At 32.1% G+C, this 14779-nt stretch overlaps 1 protein-coding gene across 2 annotated transcripts in view; it reads left to right on the top strand.

Moving 5' to 3' along the window:
* LOC106467342 (1-phosphatidylinositol 4,5-bisphosphate phosphodiesterase classes I and II-like) overlaps nt 1-14779 on the top strand; it is a 106284-nt gene that overhangs the window by 38234 nt on the left and 53271 nt on the right. For both annotated transcript variants that reach the window (XM_022395502.1, XM_022395501.1), the window contains exons 3-5: nt 8090-8174; nt 12646-12746; nt 13437-13606. In XM_022395502.1, coding sequence (XP_022251210.1) covers nt 8090-8174; nt 12646-12746; nt 13437-13606 — 356 coding nt within the window. The remainder of the gene's footprint in view (nt 1-8089; nt 8175-12645; nt 12747-13436; nt 13607-14779) is intronic.

Raw genomic sequence — 14779 nt, 5'->3', positions numbered from 1 at the left:
CACTAATGTCCTGATACTAACCACTCACTGAGGGTTTAGTAATGTCCTGATACGAACCACTCACTGACGGTTCACTAATGTCCTGATACTAACCACTCACTGAGGGTTTAGTAATGTCCTGATACGAACCACTCACTGACGGTTCACTAATGTCCTGATACTAACCATTCACTGACAGTTCACTAATGTCCTGATACTAACCACTCACTGAGGGTTTAGTAATGTCCTGATACGAACCACTCACTGACGGTTCACTAATGTCCTGATACTAACCAGTCACTGACGGAGTGCTCGTACTGCACTCATTGACTACTGCACTATCATTTCATAAATACATCAAGTTGTTGTGTTTGATAGTAAAAAGCATCTGCTCTGCCTTTCAGCACCATAATTAGTAAAATAGTATAAGATGCATATAATCATGCTTTCACAGACTCTGTAACTATTTACATTTCTATTCATATATAAACTACAAGACACAAACAAATACTTGTTGGTATGAAATTAGAACGATATCTAAAGAAAATGTGAAGCTGCTGTAGAAATTCCGAGTTTATTTTGTTTTTCAGCTTTCTTCCTTTTAATCGTACAGAAAAAGAAATGGGATAAAATGAAACAATTCATTGTCACGTAATCGATAAAATAGCGATTTGTTGTGTTGTTGTTTTTTCAACTTGTGCGACCACTGTTGCCAGAAAGTGCTATTAACGTGACTTGTATATAGATTTTCTCTTCTCATCTAAACATATGCAGCACAAGACTCTCTTCAATGTAACTTTGCAACTTATTGTCACGAGTAAAAGGACTAAAATGATCTGTACATTGTTTTAACTTAATCTCTTCTTGTAATATCTTGTTTTTAACAGATTCAGTAGTAGTTCTTTTTTGGAACTGAAAAACAAGAAACAAAAAAACATGACTTCGAAATTTTCTGTGCAGCAAACTTACCATTAATGTGACCTGTTTTAGATAATTTATTTAATACCGTTTAGTGAAACAAACTATAAAATGGTACGACAAAAGTCTACTGAAAATCATAATAGTACTTGCAGTGTATTTCATATTTTTTCACGTCTTTCTCAGTCCTCTCAGGCATGTACTCAATAAAGCGCTTAAGGGTTAAGTTAGCTTTTAGATTCCTCCATCCAGCTTTTAAGCATAACATTATTCAGCGGGTTTCATTCGACTTTATAAAGCAATATTAGATAAATTCTAGGACAGCGGTTCTCAAAGTGTAGTCAAAACCTCAGAATGAAATAAATGAAACAATTTTGTTAGTACTGCATTGTTTAATACAACTCCACAATGTCATCCCAGACTGTGGTGTGCAGACTTTCTCTAAGACTCTAACAGCCTTAAACATGCATGTGGTCGCAAACTACATCATCACCATCAGCCATACAGAATTAGTTTGATTCTATTCGTGTTTACATGTAAAATGTCATCACCATCATCCATACAGAATTAGTCCGATTCTATTCAAGTTTACATGTAAAATGTCACCACCATCATCCATACAGAATTAGTCCGATTCTATTCATGTTTACATGTAAAATGTCATCACCATCATCCATACAGAATTAGTCCGATTCTATTCATGTTTACATGTAAAATGTCATCACCATCATCCATACAGAATTAGTCCGATTCTATTCAAGTTTACATGTAAAATGTCACCACCATCATCCATACAGAATTATTTCGATTGTATTCGTGTTTACAAGAAAATTGTCACCAACATCAATCTTACAGAATTACGTGAATTATGTTCTTGTTTAAATGTAAACTGGGTGGGTTTTTCTTGTAGTCCTTGCCTGAAAAGTCGTTTACTTCCGTTGAATTGGTACAAGCTGAGACATCCGTCCTACATTTGGGGGCACAAGGATTAATTATAGGCTTGATCTAATAATTGAATCAAGATTTTTTTATTTATATACGTAATTTACTTTACAACTACTTTATTTCACACCTACCTTATTCCGCGTAAAGAAATGGTGTTACTATTACTTTGCTTTAATTTTACTAATCCCTCTCTACATCCTCAGTGTTTGTTGATTCTTGATAGACCACAGTAGAAATTTTTCCACTATCCTGGGCCAAAATAGAGATCTCTTGGTGATCCTACTCTTGAACAACCAACATAGAATTGACCGTGTGAAGTTTTCAGATGTAGCCCTGCTAGTTTAAGGGTCTGAACTTGTACTTTGGTTGTCATTTTTCCAGGCAAAAATGTGAATATTTGACATTTTTAATGAAAAAAAAAAAAACTCAAAATTTCACAATAAAGACTGAAAAAAAGTCAAGGAAAACCCCAAAATAAAAACGTTGGCAAATAAAAATTGGTCTAAGACTGTGGAGTCATTAGCTAAACAAACGTTTTTTTTGCTGTGGGCGTGGTCCAGGGTGGGTGGAGCCAAGTAATAACCACCCTATAACATTTCCCTTGATTCAATGTATCATCCCACCAATTTTGGTTGAGACTGGTCCAAAGAACACGGAATAGTTCGTGAACAAACAAACATTTTATTTTATTTTTACTTTTATGAGTTTAGATTCAGAACATCATGGAGCAGCTATTATCAATTTGTAGTTCGCGGGCTTCCTTGATGTTGTTTGCATATTTACAAAAAGGAACCCAAAATATAGTATGTAAACCACAATGTGGTCCGCAAAGATAACAAGAAAAATACAAAATTTAAGTGGTTCAAAAACAAACAAGTTTGAGAATCGGTGTCAGTTGTATTGTCTGTATCGAATGAAGTGTGAAATGAAGAAGAGTTTTAGATCTTTTTAAGCATAATTAAATTAAGTCCATAGCTGGGTAGTCATCTATAAGCTGGGGCACTGTTGGCCTGACAAACACAAACATAATTAATGTTGTTTTATTCTTGTTATTATTTTAACACAAACAATTCTATAACTATCTGAAACAAATATAAAATCCTAATATGAAAGGTCGGACAATGCATAATAATAAAATTTCCACTTGTTTTGTTTCTTCACAAGCTTAGATTGAACATGTCAGTCGTTGTTTGCCAGCTTACTAAAACAGGATATACTGTGTTTGTGTATCCCAGTGATTACTATGTTGTCCCGCCCAAACTAAGACGTTATCATCTGTAGAACAAACTGCGTTTTGTAGGCAGTAGTATAATAAATTTATTTAAGAGTTTAAAAAGAAGGGAGCTGTGAATATATTTTTGTTTTAGCGCAAAGCTACACAATTTCCTGTCTTCACTCTGTCTACCGCGGCGAATCGAACCTAGAATTTTAGCGTTGTAAGTCCGTAAACTTACCGCTGACCGATCGGTGGACAGGTTATGAAGAAGTAAACAAGTTATCATTTTCAAGGCCGATAGTTTTTAATAAACATATCTCAAATCGTTAGACTGAAATATTTCGGTTTATATTTTTAATAATGTCTGGATATAATTTTGTGTAACTTAACGTCTGGTCGTAAAAGGACGATTTGTATTTATTTTTTAATAAGTTTGCTGCTTTCAGTGTCTGGTTTGCATTGTTACCTCGCAGAGTTGGAAAATGGCCATCAAAAATTAATACCTATGGTACAAGATGTTTTACAGATTAAATTATTTTAGGCTAATGTAAATAACTAGATATGAACCGAGAGTTCTCCGTGTGAGTTTACCAGACAAGACACTTGACTTGAGCTCTTTAACCATAGAATTACCGATGAAATTCGTATCCCATCGATATTTTTAAACCATTATCCCAAGTTAATTATGTATAATATGACTTGTGGGTCCAGCTGTAGTACATTGTTCATACGTTTGTGGAATTAATGTTTATTTTGTGCAGTATCGGAAACCGACTGTGTAGTAATATAGAGTTGGCCTTCAATATTCAGGGTTACAAAAAATTTAAACATAAATACAATCAATATTTCAATAAATTCTAGTAATAACTGCCGTGATCGTCTGTGTATTTTGCACAGAAAATGAGAAGGTTCACCTTTATTTCTGGCCTGAGTGTTATAAGAGAAGCATAAGGTTACTTGATATGCTTCTTCTTTTTCGGCTTCTTACAACCTCAATCCCATTCTGTCCCCCGGTGGGCCAGCGGTAAGTCTTCGGATTTACAACGTTATAATCAGGGGTTCGATTCCCCTCGGTGTACACAGCAGATAGGCAGATGTGGCTTTGCTATAAGAAAACACACACACACACACACTCCCATTCTGATTACGAGGCAGCCGCTCGGGGGTCTTCCCTCTTCATAGATTGTGGGCATTTGCATCATTTCTAGTTATCCCCCACCCCACCTTTCCATATCCCTGTCTACCACGTCTCTCCACTATATTCTCTGTCTTCCTCGTATCTCTAATGGCATTTTCAATGCTCTTCTCACTACACATCCTTCTTCACTTCTTATTACATGTTCTAACCATCTCAATCTTGTTTCTTTTACTTTTTACTGTGATCTTAAAGGCTTCAACTCTTTTTTTTTATGCCATCACTCATTATTCTTTCTCTCAAAGATATCCCCAGCATCCATCTTAACATTCTCATCTCAGTTCATTATTAAATACCCTACTCCTTATTAAAATTACTTAGTATATTTGAACGGCATAAAAACAAATAACCAATTTCGATGTTAATGAAGCCGATTTATCGCCATATTTCTTTTGCATGGCAGTAATATTTGTGCGTTTATTTGAAGTTAAGTTTACTTGAGATGGTCTTGAAGAATAAAATTTAATATTTTCATGCTACTAATCAATTTGACGTCTACCATGTTTGTTATTGGTAGATTTCAATGTACTTCGCAGATCACAGACCTTTAGTGGATTGTATTTTATTGGTAAAGTTATCGTGTAAACTGCTTAATTATACCCTTACCGGAAGGTGGCTTCAAACTTGAGATGCTTTTGTTAATATCATGCATTACTTAAAAAGTTTTATTAGATTAAACAATGAAAGAAGTACCAGATTATAAAACGATTAGGAAAATCTACAACTTTTTCTTGGTGTAATAGTCATACTAACGTTGGAGAGTTGGATTATTAATCTGTTAATAGCCTGGTGGTTAAGGCGCTCGATTTGCGATCTGAGGGTCTCGGGATCGAAACCCGTCTCCCAACGCACTTGTCTTTGAAGCCAAAGGGACGTTATAATATCAAGGTCAATCCCACTATTTGTTGATAAAGAGTAGTGTAAGAGTTGGCATTGGGTGGGTGGTGTTAAATAGCTGCCTTTCCTCTAATCTGTCACTTTAAAATTGCATCGCCGTACAAACGCTCATTTAATGCTCACTTTTATCGTCTTATGTAGTATTTAAAATAATGTTTCATAAGTTTACCCTGCTCTCATCATCCGACACAGATCTACTGACCAAAAATTTTTCAATTCTATTTTATTTACAATTTGTGTTACTCATCGTGTTAAGTAAGCCAAGAATTTTGAAGGTAGAAAAAAACAGATACCTTGTAAAAATGCCAAATTGTGCCCTATACGTTAAGTGTTGTTTTTTATTTATTGTTAACATTGGGCTTTCGCCATCTAGTAGTAAACTTTTAAAGCAAATTATTGATTGAAAGAAGTTACTAATACATAGGTGATAAAAAAAATCATTTGCTTTTATAATTTTTTCCAATGGCTAAATTTAAACAAAACTCTCACGAAAGTTTAGTGAAATACTTTATTTATCAGTTACTCAAAATATATATTCTGAACTATTGATATCTTGTGCTAATATTTGGTTTTACTGATTGATTGGTTCCCCAGTGGGATAGCGGATTTACAACGCTGAAATCAGGGGTTCAATTCCTCTCGGTGGGCACAGCAGATAGCCCGATGTGGCTTTGCTATAACAAAACACAAAGGACTGATTGTTGTTAATACAAATCTACACAATGAGCTGTCTGTGCTTTGCCCGCTATAGATACATAAAACGATTTTTAACATTATAATATTTCAGACTTCCCGCTGAGTCAACAGAGGGCGCCAATATTTAAAAATTTAGTGATTTACAAACATATAAATAAATCGCCAACATTATTTCTGGTGGCGATTAATAGATGGATGGATAACTTAGACAGAACTACTTAATACTAGTAGTTCACAGTCATAAATCTGTAAAAATTATAGACAAAAACACGTTTTATCATCATTATTATAAATAGAATATTTTGAGAACTTAATATCATACAGTCACATAGGTTCACATTTTTAAAACAGTATTTGAGCTTAGAATCTGAAGCTCTTTTTTTATATATGCCTCTTCATGAAGAATAAAAAACAAAAGGGAATTCTCAATAACCAAGTCACTTGAAATTCTTTTAGGAAGAACTAGAGTAAATTTATCTGTGAGGCCTTTTTCACCCCTTTTTTTTATTAGTTATATTTGTGTGCGCCAGCAATACCAAGCATGGGGCGTGGTATACCCAATTCGATTTCATTACTTATCAGGAGCTCTACCAGCCTACCCTCAAATTGAAATTCTTTTAGGCAGGATAAGAGTAAATTAATCTATGATACTTTGGGCATGGTCAAGTACATCAATGAAATGGGTTTGACCTCCTGAGTTCAAAACTGTAATTACATCTCAACTCGGTCAAGAGTTAATGAGCTAATAGTTTGTACTTGAAAAAACTTGGAGCCATTCTATGAGCCGCTATGCTGCAGCTAAAAAATCTGTTATTTATTTTATATAGATACTAGTCCAAGACTGCATTGATTTCTGTGTGAAATGATTTTCTATTGGAATAATCCGGTACATAGAATCTAAGTAGTTTAATAATAATAAGAAAAAGGTTTATCACCAAACTTTTGATCACAGCTACAACTGCTCTAATATACCAAACATAATAATCCAGAAATTGACTTGTAAAGAAGATATAAATATAGAAAATCACTTGTAACACATCTTTTTATTCATTTTTTTTCTACTTACTTGAGGCTTTTTCCAAAATGGACCTTCAAAATGTTTGCTTAATTTTTTCCCATTGTATTTTAAAATAACTTATGCTAGTTTCACCCATCAATCTAGGACTTTTAAATGACCCTATTCTTGTCAATATAAACACTTTTTTCACACCTTTTAGAAATAGTGTATTGTTTATGCTATTTCTTTTCATTTTTCTACATTTTCACTGATTTGAGTTTCCTCAATATTGCACCAGATTTGAGAAATCATAGTATGAACAAAACCACGAATTATCATAAAATAATCTGAATACTAACTTCTGGAAAATTAGTAGGAAATACAGTGTAAAACAAAATTTTCTTTTTGTATATTGGTTCCTGTCATGAAAAATAGTTTAATGCTAATTCTCAAAATTATTTATAAATTTATAACTATTTTTAAGCAAACCTGCTAATAAAATGCTTCAACAATAATTAATAGAGTACTGTTTTCAATGTAAAAATGAATAATTTCTTTTGAATAAATGTTATCTTTTTAATTCATTGCATTATTTTAGATATAGAATAACCAGTATTTATATTTACATTTTTCCTTACTTTAATTGAAAAAAAAAACTGTTCTTGCAAGTGCTTCTTTTATTAATGTTTAGGAAAGCAAATCTATTTTGAAGATGTAACACTTCTTTCTTCCTGACACGTTGTCTTCTGGTAGGTCAGCAGTAAGTTTATGAGCTTATAATTCTAAAATATGTTGCTCGATTCCCTGTGGTGGACAGAGTGAAATAGCTTTGTGTAGCTTTGCACAAAAAACATCTTTCCACTATAAGTGTTTTAGTCATGTGATAAAGTTTTTTTAGAATTAAAACTGTAGAATTATTTGTTCACCTTCAAGCATATGTATGTTTCGTCATTCAACTTTTTTTCACCAGAAAATGTTACATTTCAGCTTCTTTTATTCTTTAAACTTTTTCTTACGACATTTTGATTAAACTTTTTCTTCTACAATGTTCATATAAAAATCTGAAGATGTTAGATGAAATGTTGCTGAGATATAAAAAATATTACTGCATTTTCTTATAAGATAGCATCTGGAAATTAATCCATTTGGCAATGTTAGTAACTAAGAGAACTAGTTGATATAAAACAGTCATACTTATTGATTGTGAGGGTTTCTCCTTATCATATAATTCACTTTTTACTTTCAGTGTTATTAAAATGTTTGCTCAACACAAGGATGATAAGAAGAGGGTGGAGAAGGGCTTGGAGCTTACAGGTCTACCCACTGGAAAGGTAAGCCTGTTTGTGACAAGCTTTAGAATACTGGTATAGCTAACAGTAATGTAAATTCAACCTGATTGTGCTCAATTGGAAAATTGATCAGAACAGGGCTTTGTTTAGAGCTACATACAATTGGATAGTTTTTCTGTTGATTTCTAAGCTAAAAGTTAATGTACCATTTTATATAACCTCCAATATTGAAACAGAATATTTGAATTTTCATTAATGTTATTACTCCATCCAGTGTGTTAATACTGACATTGCTGTTAAGATGTTAGTTGGAGAAAAAAAACCTTTTTTCAGTAGTTGATTTGGTTCTCTTGATCCTTAAGTTTTTAATTAATAAATCGTCAGAGTCTGTAGCATGTTAATTATAGCTTATGATTAAATTTTATAATCATACTATTTTCTCTGTTTTTAAGAAGATTAAGTATTTTAACATAGACTTCAGATCAGTGCAAGCTAGCTACTTTTTGTTTTTTATTACTCATAAGATAGATGAACTGCATAAACAGTAACCTTGTTAGATTCGGGAAAGAAAAGCAAGCAAAGTGGTATTGCTGTTGTTGTCACTCTGTCACTGTTATTGTTGAAAATCTTAGATATTAGAAGGACCTATATATATACATCACCTGAAAACTGCACATGTACAATCAGTGGTTTTTAAAGGTATTCCAAAAATAACAGTGATGATAATTGTTTTGTCTATAAGTATTTTAATTAGAATATGTTGTTTATTATGTGAGTGATTATGGTATAAAATAATTCTTCATTTCTTTGTACTTAAAAAACATTGCTTTTATATAAATGTTAAAACATACACACAAGTCTGTGTACATGAAATATTCTATCATACTAAAGCAGTATCCAAGTTTGTACTTCGTTTGTTTCTTATATACATTCTGAATACAGTATACAAGTTTTTACTTGGTCAAAACTTGTATACTGTATTCAAAATGTATATTAGAAACAAACCAAGTAAAAACTTGTATACTGTATTCAGCATGTATATTAGAAACAAACCAAGTAAAAACTTGTATACTGTATTCAGCATGTATATAAGAAACAAACCAAGTAAACTCTTGTATACTGTATTCAGCATCTTGTATACTGTATTTAAAAAGTATTCAGCATGTATATTAGAAACAAACCAAGAGTATACAAGTTTTTACTTGGGTTGTTTCTTATATACATGCTAAACACGGTATACAAGTTGTTTTAATAAAATGAAATGCATATGTTCTCTTTATCAGCATTCCAACTCTCCACGGATTACTTTTGAAGAAATTCACATGCAACGTATACAGTATGAAAATTTAAATTGTTTATTTGCCATACTAGTAGAAAGAGAAGATTATTGCACTTGTGTACTTGAGAATGGTCGCACCAGTGATTGAAACATCGTACCTGTTTTAATGAATAATCTTCCTTACTGTAAAAGCTGTAATTTGTAATAAAATATATATTTTACTTAGTTTGTTTTTAATGTGATACATAAATACAGTATATACGTTTTATGAGTAAGCCAATACAGAATATTAATGCTGGCTTAGGAATTACATGGTTAATTCTGGGTGATTGTGAACAGTGAGTTATCAGGCCCCAGTATTCAGAATAGTAATGATAACTCTGGGTCTGATACTGGCAGTGTTGTTCTAGTTCTGATGATCATAACCATGCTTCATGCTCATAACCATTCTCATCCTCATGATTTAAACAAATCAGTGTTTATAATATGTTTACATAGGAACTGTTCAACGTGTGACAGCAAAGTTTTAACAATACATTCACTAGCTGTATTACAAACAAAATGTTTACTGTACTGAACAATGATCTTCAGGGTTTACACTGTGGAACTGAACATGTGTTATATTTAGTTAGCTGCAGGATTGTGAGTTTCAATATGTAGGTGAGACTTCGCAATTTTTGAGAGGCAGAATTAATGGCCACAGATCTAGAAAAGAAATGCTTAAGTTCCCTCTATCACATGGGTTCGAATCCTTGCCCCACCAAACATGCTCACCCTTTCAGCCATAGGGGCATAATAATGCTATGGTCAATCCCACTATTCTTTGGTAAAAGAGTAGCCTTAAAAATTGGTGGTGGGTTGTAATGATTATCTGCCTTCCCTTCTTTTTCTGCTAAATTAGGGATGGCTAGTGCAAATAGCCCTCATGTAGCTTTGTGCGAAATTCAAAACAAAATAAACCCTCTACTCTCCAGGACGTACTTTTGAAGATTTTCACATGCAACACATACAGTGTGAAAATTTTAATTGTTTACATGCCATACTAGTGAAAAAGTGAGGACTGTTGGATGAAAACCGTATGGGCTTAACAACCGAGTAAGGCAATGTTTCTCAAGGCTACCAATTTTTAAATAATCCATTTTCTTATACATTGACCACATAGTCATGAGTGCAAACACAAAACAAACAGTGCTAAAACACATTATAGTTTATTATAAACCCTACTGGAAGTTTATCAAACAAAAGGTCTCAGAATTTTGTATGTTACCTTGCAATAGCTTTCAGTTAATAAATGTATCTTTGTTTAATCAAACATAAATACATGTGTCATCAAGTCTAAGCAATGTAGACTAGCTATTATTTGCTATTTGTCATCACTTAAACCTAAAACAACAACTAATGAACATAAGGATAAGGTTTACCTTATAGTTCCATTTATTGACAGAAGTTCAGAACTAACTAAATTAGAGTCTGTAGTCAATGACACTTCTATACAACATTTATTACTTAACACTTATAACATTAAATACTCAAATATAAGCTATTCATGCAAGAAGACTATTAGCAGTAGAATCTTTAACTATAATTGAGTGTTAGGTAATGTAATCACTGAAGAGTTACACAACATTTCATCCTCTAAATCTGAATGTAATTCATTCCTTTATGTTTATTCTCCCATTGACCACAAGCTCACCAGCAGCTTTGATATCCTGCCTAACAAAGATTTATGACCACTAATGAACGATATACTGGGAATTCCAGTTGAAGATTACTTAAGCCTGGAAGTAGCATATTTGTATTTATTTGGACTAGAATTTTCCAACATTATAAACCTTACAAAAAAGACTATAGTAAAGCTTTAAACATCAATCTCACTGGCAGACATGTACATTATATTCTTATTCTGAATTATCAAGGTTTTTTTCTTAGACACACCCTTATATATTTATCTTCCAAGCTCACTCTTGAAAAAAAACTTTTCTGCTAACAACAAAGCAACTTATCTGGAATTAGATAGCAGCATCATTAACTGACCATTTAATTCTGTTAGATATTCAACAATATTCTTGCTTTAGATTATGGACTTAGATATTTTACATAGTATTACGACATTTACAAACTTTCATGTCTACACTTTAATTTTAGGGTAATAGTAAAGAGCTTTAGTGTATTGACTACCATTGGTTTTATCCCTCATAAGTTTAAATTATTATTATATATAGTTAATATTAATATATTACAGTTCCATTTATAGTATGACTACATCATTAGTTACATTAGATTTTATGATCACATTTATTATTATTTTCATAGAACTTTCATCCTTCTAAAGGGTTATTGTGTTTCATTTTCAGCTTTTACAGGCAATTTCATGTTATTTATTACTTTGTGTAGCCAGATCTATGCATTTGTTATAACAAATACTTAAATAAGATGGGTGGTAAAAGCTTTTAGACTGAAACACACAACATATTAAGTTTAGTGTGATGTTTTCTTTTTATTACATTTAATATTGTTATCTTATCTTCATCGATTCGGGTATTATTTTACTTTTAATTTGTTATTTTGTATCTTCATAAACATTAAATTTTGATTGTACTGTGGAAAAGTTGCTGCTACTGACTCAACAAGGTTTAAACTATATAATATGTCTTAAATTGTCAGAGGTGACTTGCCTCTGACATCATGTAGTAGGGGTAACTTGAATTTTTTTTTATCAAGAGACGTGCTAGGGAGAGTAATGTTGCAATTTCTAAATAAATCTATTTCTACGTAGATGGTTAAAGACAGCAGCTGGTAGTTGTGTATTCTCTAAGCAAGGTACACTATGTAGTTTATTTTCACTTTCATTAAGACTACTGGTTATATTACTTAGTGTATCCAATGTCGTTACATTTTATCATGATTTATTGTTTATTAATATACTTTTCTTATAAAGATTGTTTTGCATTGTTAGCTTAGAATTTGTATTTAGGACTAATATAAATCTTCTAAGCTGTCAGGATCTTGTGATACATTATTGGAATTATAGCTGGTAATATTGTTAACAGTGAAGGTATCCAGCTGATTAAACAGTGCATTCTAATCATTATAAGTAGAAACATAAGAAAAGTATATTTAATTAGCTATACTGATGGCCAGGTTTATTTATAGTTTCACTTTAATTACATAGCCTACTCTGATCAGAAATTATTATTATATACCAAAAGTTGATTCAAAGATTTATTTTTTCAGAATGACTGCATTTCTCCAGAAAAGTTTTCGTTTGATTGTTTCCTTACATTTTATCGCCATCTAGTGGGAAGAACTGAGGTGGATTCAATTTTTGAAAAGCTGTAAGTAGGAGTTTTAATAAAAATAATTATTAAAACAGTTCTAATTTTTGCATTATCGTGTATCTTGAATATATGTTAGTGTCATACGTATCAAAGTACTGTAGTTCCACAGTGATACTGCACTCAAGCCAAACTGTACACTAATAATTAACTAGGTAAAATTTCTGCTGATCAAATATTATATCCACCAGTGGGTCAGCAGTGAGTCTATGACTTATAACACTAAAAGCTGGGGTTTGATTCTGTATGGTGGACAGAATGAAGATAGCTTATTGTGTAGCTTTGTGCTGAAAACATACAAACAAGAAATATACACTAACAATTACCTAGATAAAAAAAAATCTGTTTATTAAATATTAAAGTGGAGAAATGTCAAAATATTTGACTGATATACATAAAATTCTAATGTTGATTAATGTCTGTTCAACAGTGCTATTAGTAATTTTTGAACAGATTAACCCAACAAAGTAGTTGGTAGACAAATGAGTGGTCTATAAATATAATTATATGGATGTGCTGAAGAAGTAAGGTCAAAAATTGCACAAGATTATACCACTATATTATAATTAACTGCTATTTCACAGAGACCAGTTTGTTTTAGATTCATCTTGTATAATGACACCAAATGGTTTATAGAAATGAAAGCCAGTGTAGTAAATTTAAGTGTATTTTTAATGTCCTTTTTTCCAGTTGTGGAGGGAACAAGAAGAAAGGAATGACAGTAGATCAGTTGGTTGATTTCTTCAACAAAGAACAAAGAGATCCAAGACTTAATGAGATCTTATATCCTTATGCTACACCAGCTAGAGCTAAGGATATTATCAAGCAGTATGAACCAAATAAAACCTATGCTCAGAAAGGTACGTCAGAAAAATGCATTATGAATATTAAGTGTGAAAAATGTTCACTGGATCTCAGTTAACCACAGATTTATCAGTGTGCAGACACTACATGCTTTGAATAATTCCAAACATGATTTACGTTTTTACATACTGAAATAATCCTGAAAGGTAGGTGAACAGATGAGGACAGATACAAAAACTTGTGGAAAAATACAAACATAAGTATAGAGAATCCTATGTAACTTAATTATGATTTTATTAACACAAAAAAATCACCCTTTGTTAAAGCAGATATGATGAGTAGGTATGTCAGATTATGAATACAAAGAACTAATGTTATGCATATCATTCAACAGTTTAAGTTTGAACACCTGTGCTCTATTAGAAATCTTGTCGATCACACTGCTTTAAATGTTTGGATCGTTCCTCTTCTCACACTTGGAGAACCAACTTTCCTTTTAGTTATTATAAGCAAGGTAATAACCACATAAAGAACCAACTTCCTTCAAACTTAATTCATAAACCACGTAATAGCCAGACAAAAAGGCAACTTCCTTTATAGGGAACATTATAATCAAGGTAATAAACACACTGAAAAACAGAGAAACAATGTCCATTGTAATTCACAATATAAGCAAGGTAACAGCTAATCAGAGAACCAACTTCTTTTGTAATTAACTATATAAACAAAGTAATAGCCACATAGAAAAACAATGTCTCTTGCAGTTAACATTATAATTAAGGTAACAGCTAATCAGAGAATCAACTTCTTTTGTAATTAACTATATAAACAAAGTAATAGCCACACAGAAAAACAATGTATCTTGCAGTTAACATTATAATTAAGGTAACAGCTAAACAGAGAACCAACTTCTTTCGTAGCTAACTTTATAAATAAGGTAACAACCACACAAAGAAACAATTTTCATTGTAGTTAACATTATAACAAGGTAACAGCTAAATATGGAATGAACTTCCTTTGTAATTAACTATATAAACAAGGTAACAGCTAAACATAGAATCATCTTTGTAGTTAACTTTATAAACAAAGTAACCAACTTCCTGTATAGCTAACATTATAAACAAGACAACAGCTAGACAGATGAAACAACTTCCCTTATAGCTAACATTAAAGACAAGACAACAGCTAGACAGATGAAACAACTTCCCTTATAGCTAACATTAAACACA

This window comes from Limulus polyphemus, unplaced genomic scaffold (genome assembly GCF_000517525.1).
Source record: "Limulus polyphemus unplaced genomic scaffold, Limulus_polyphemus-2.1.2 Scaffold2577, whole genome shotgun sequence".
Taxonomy (NCBI): Eukaryota; Metazoa; Arthropoda; class Merostomata; order Xiphosura; family Limulidae; genus Limulus; species Limulus polyphemus.
The sequence above is the reverse complement of the archived record's forward strand: the minus strand, read 5'-3'. Positions and strand labels throughout refer to the sequence as shown.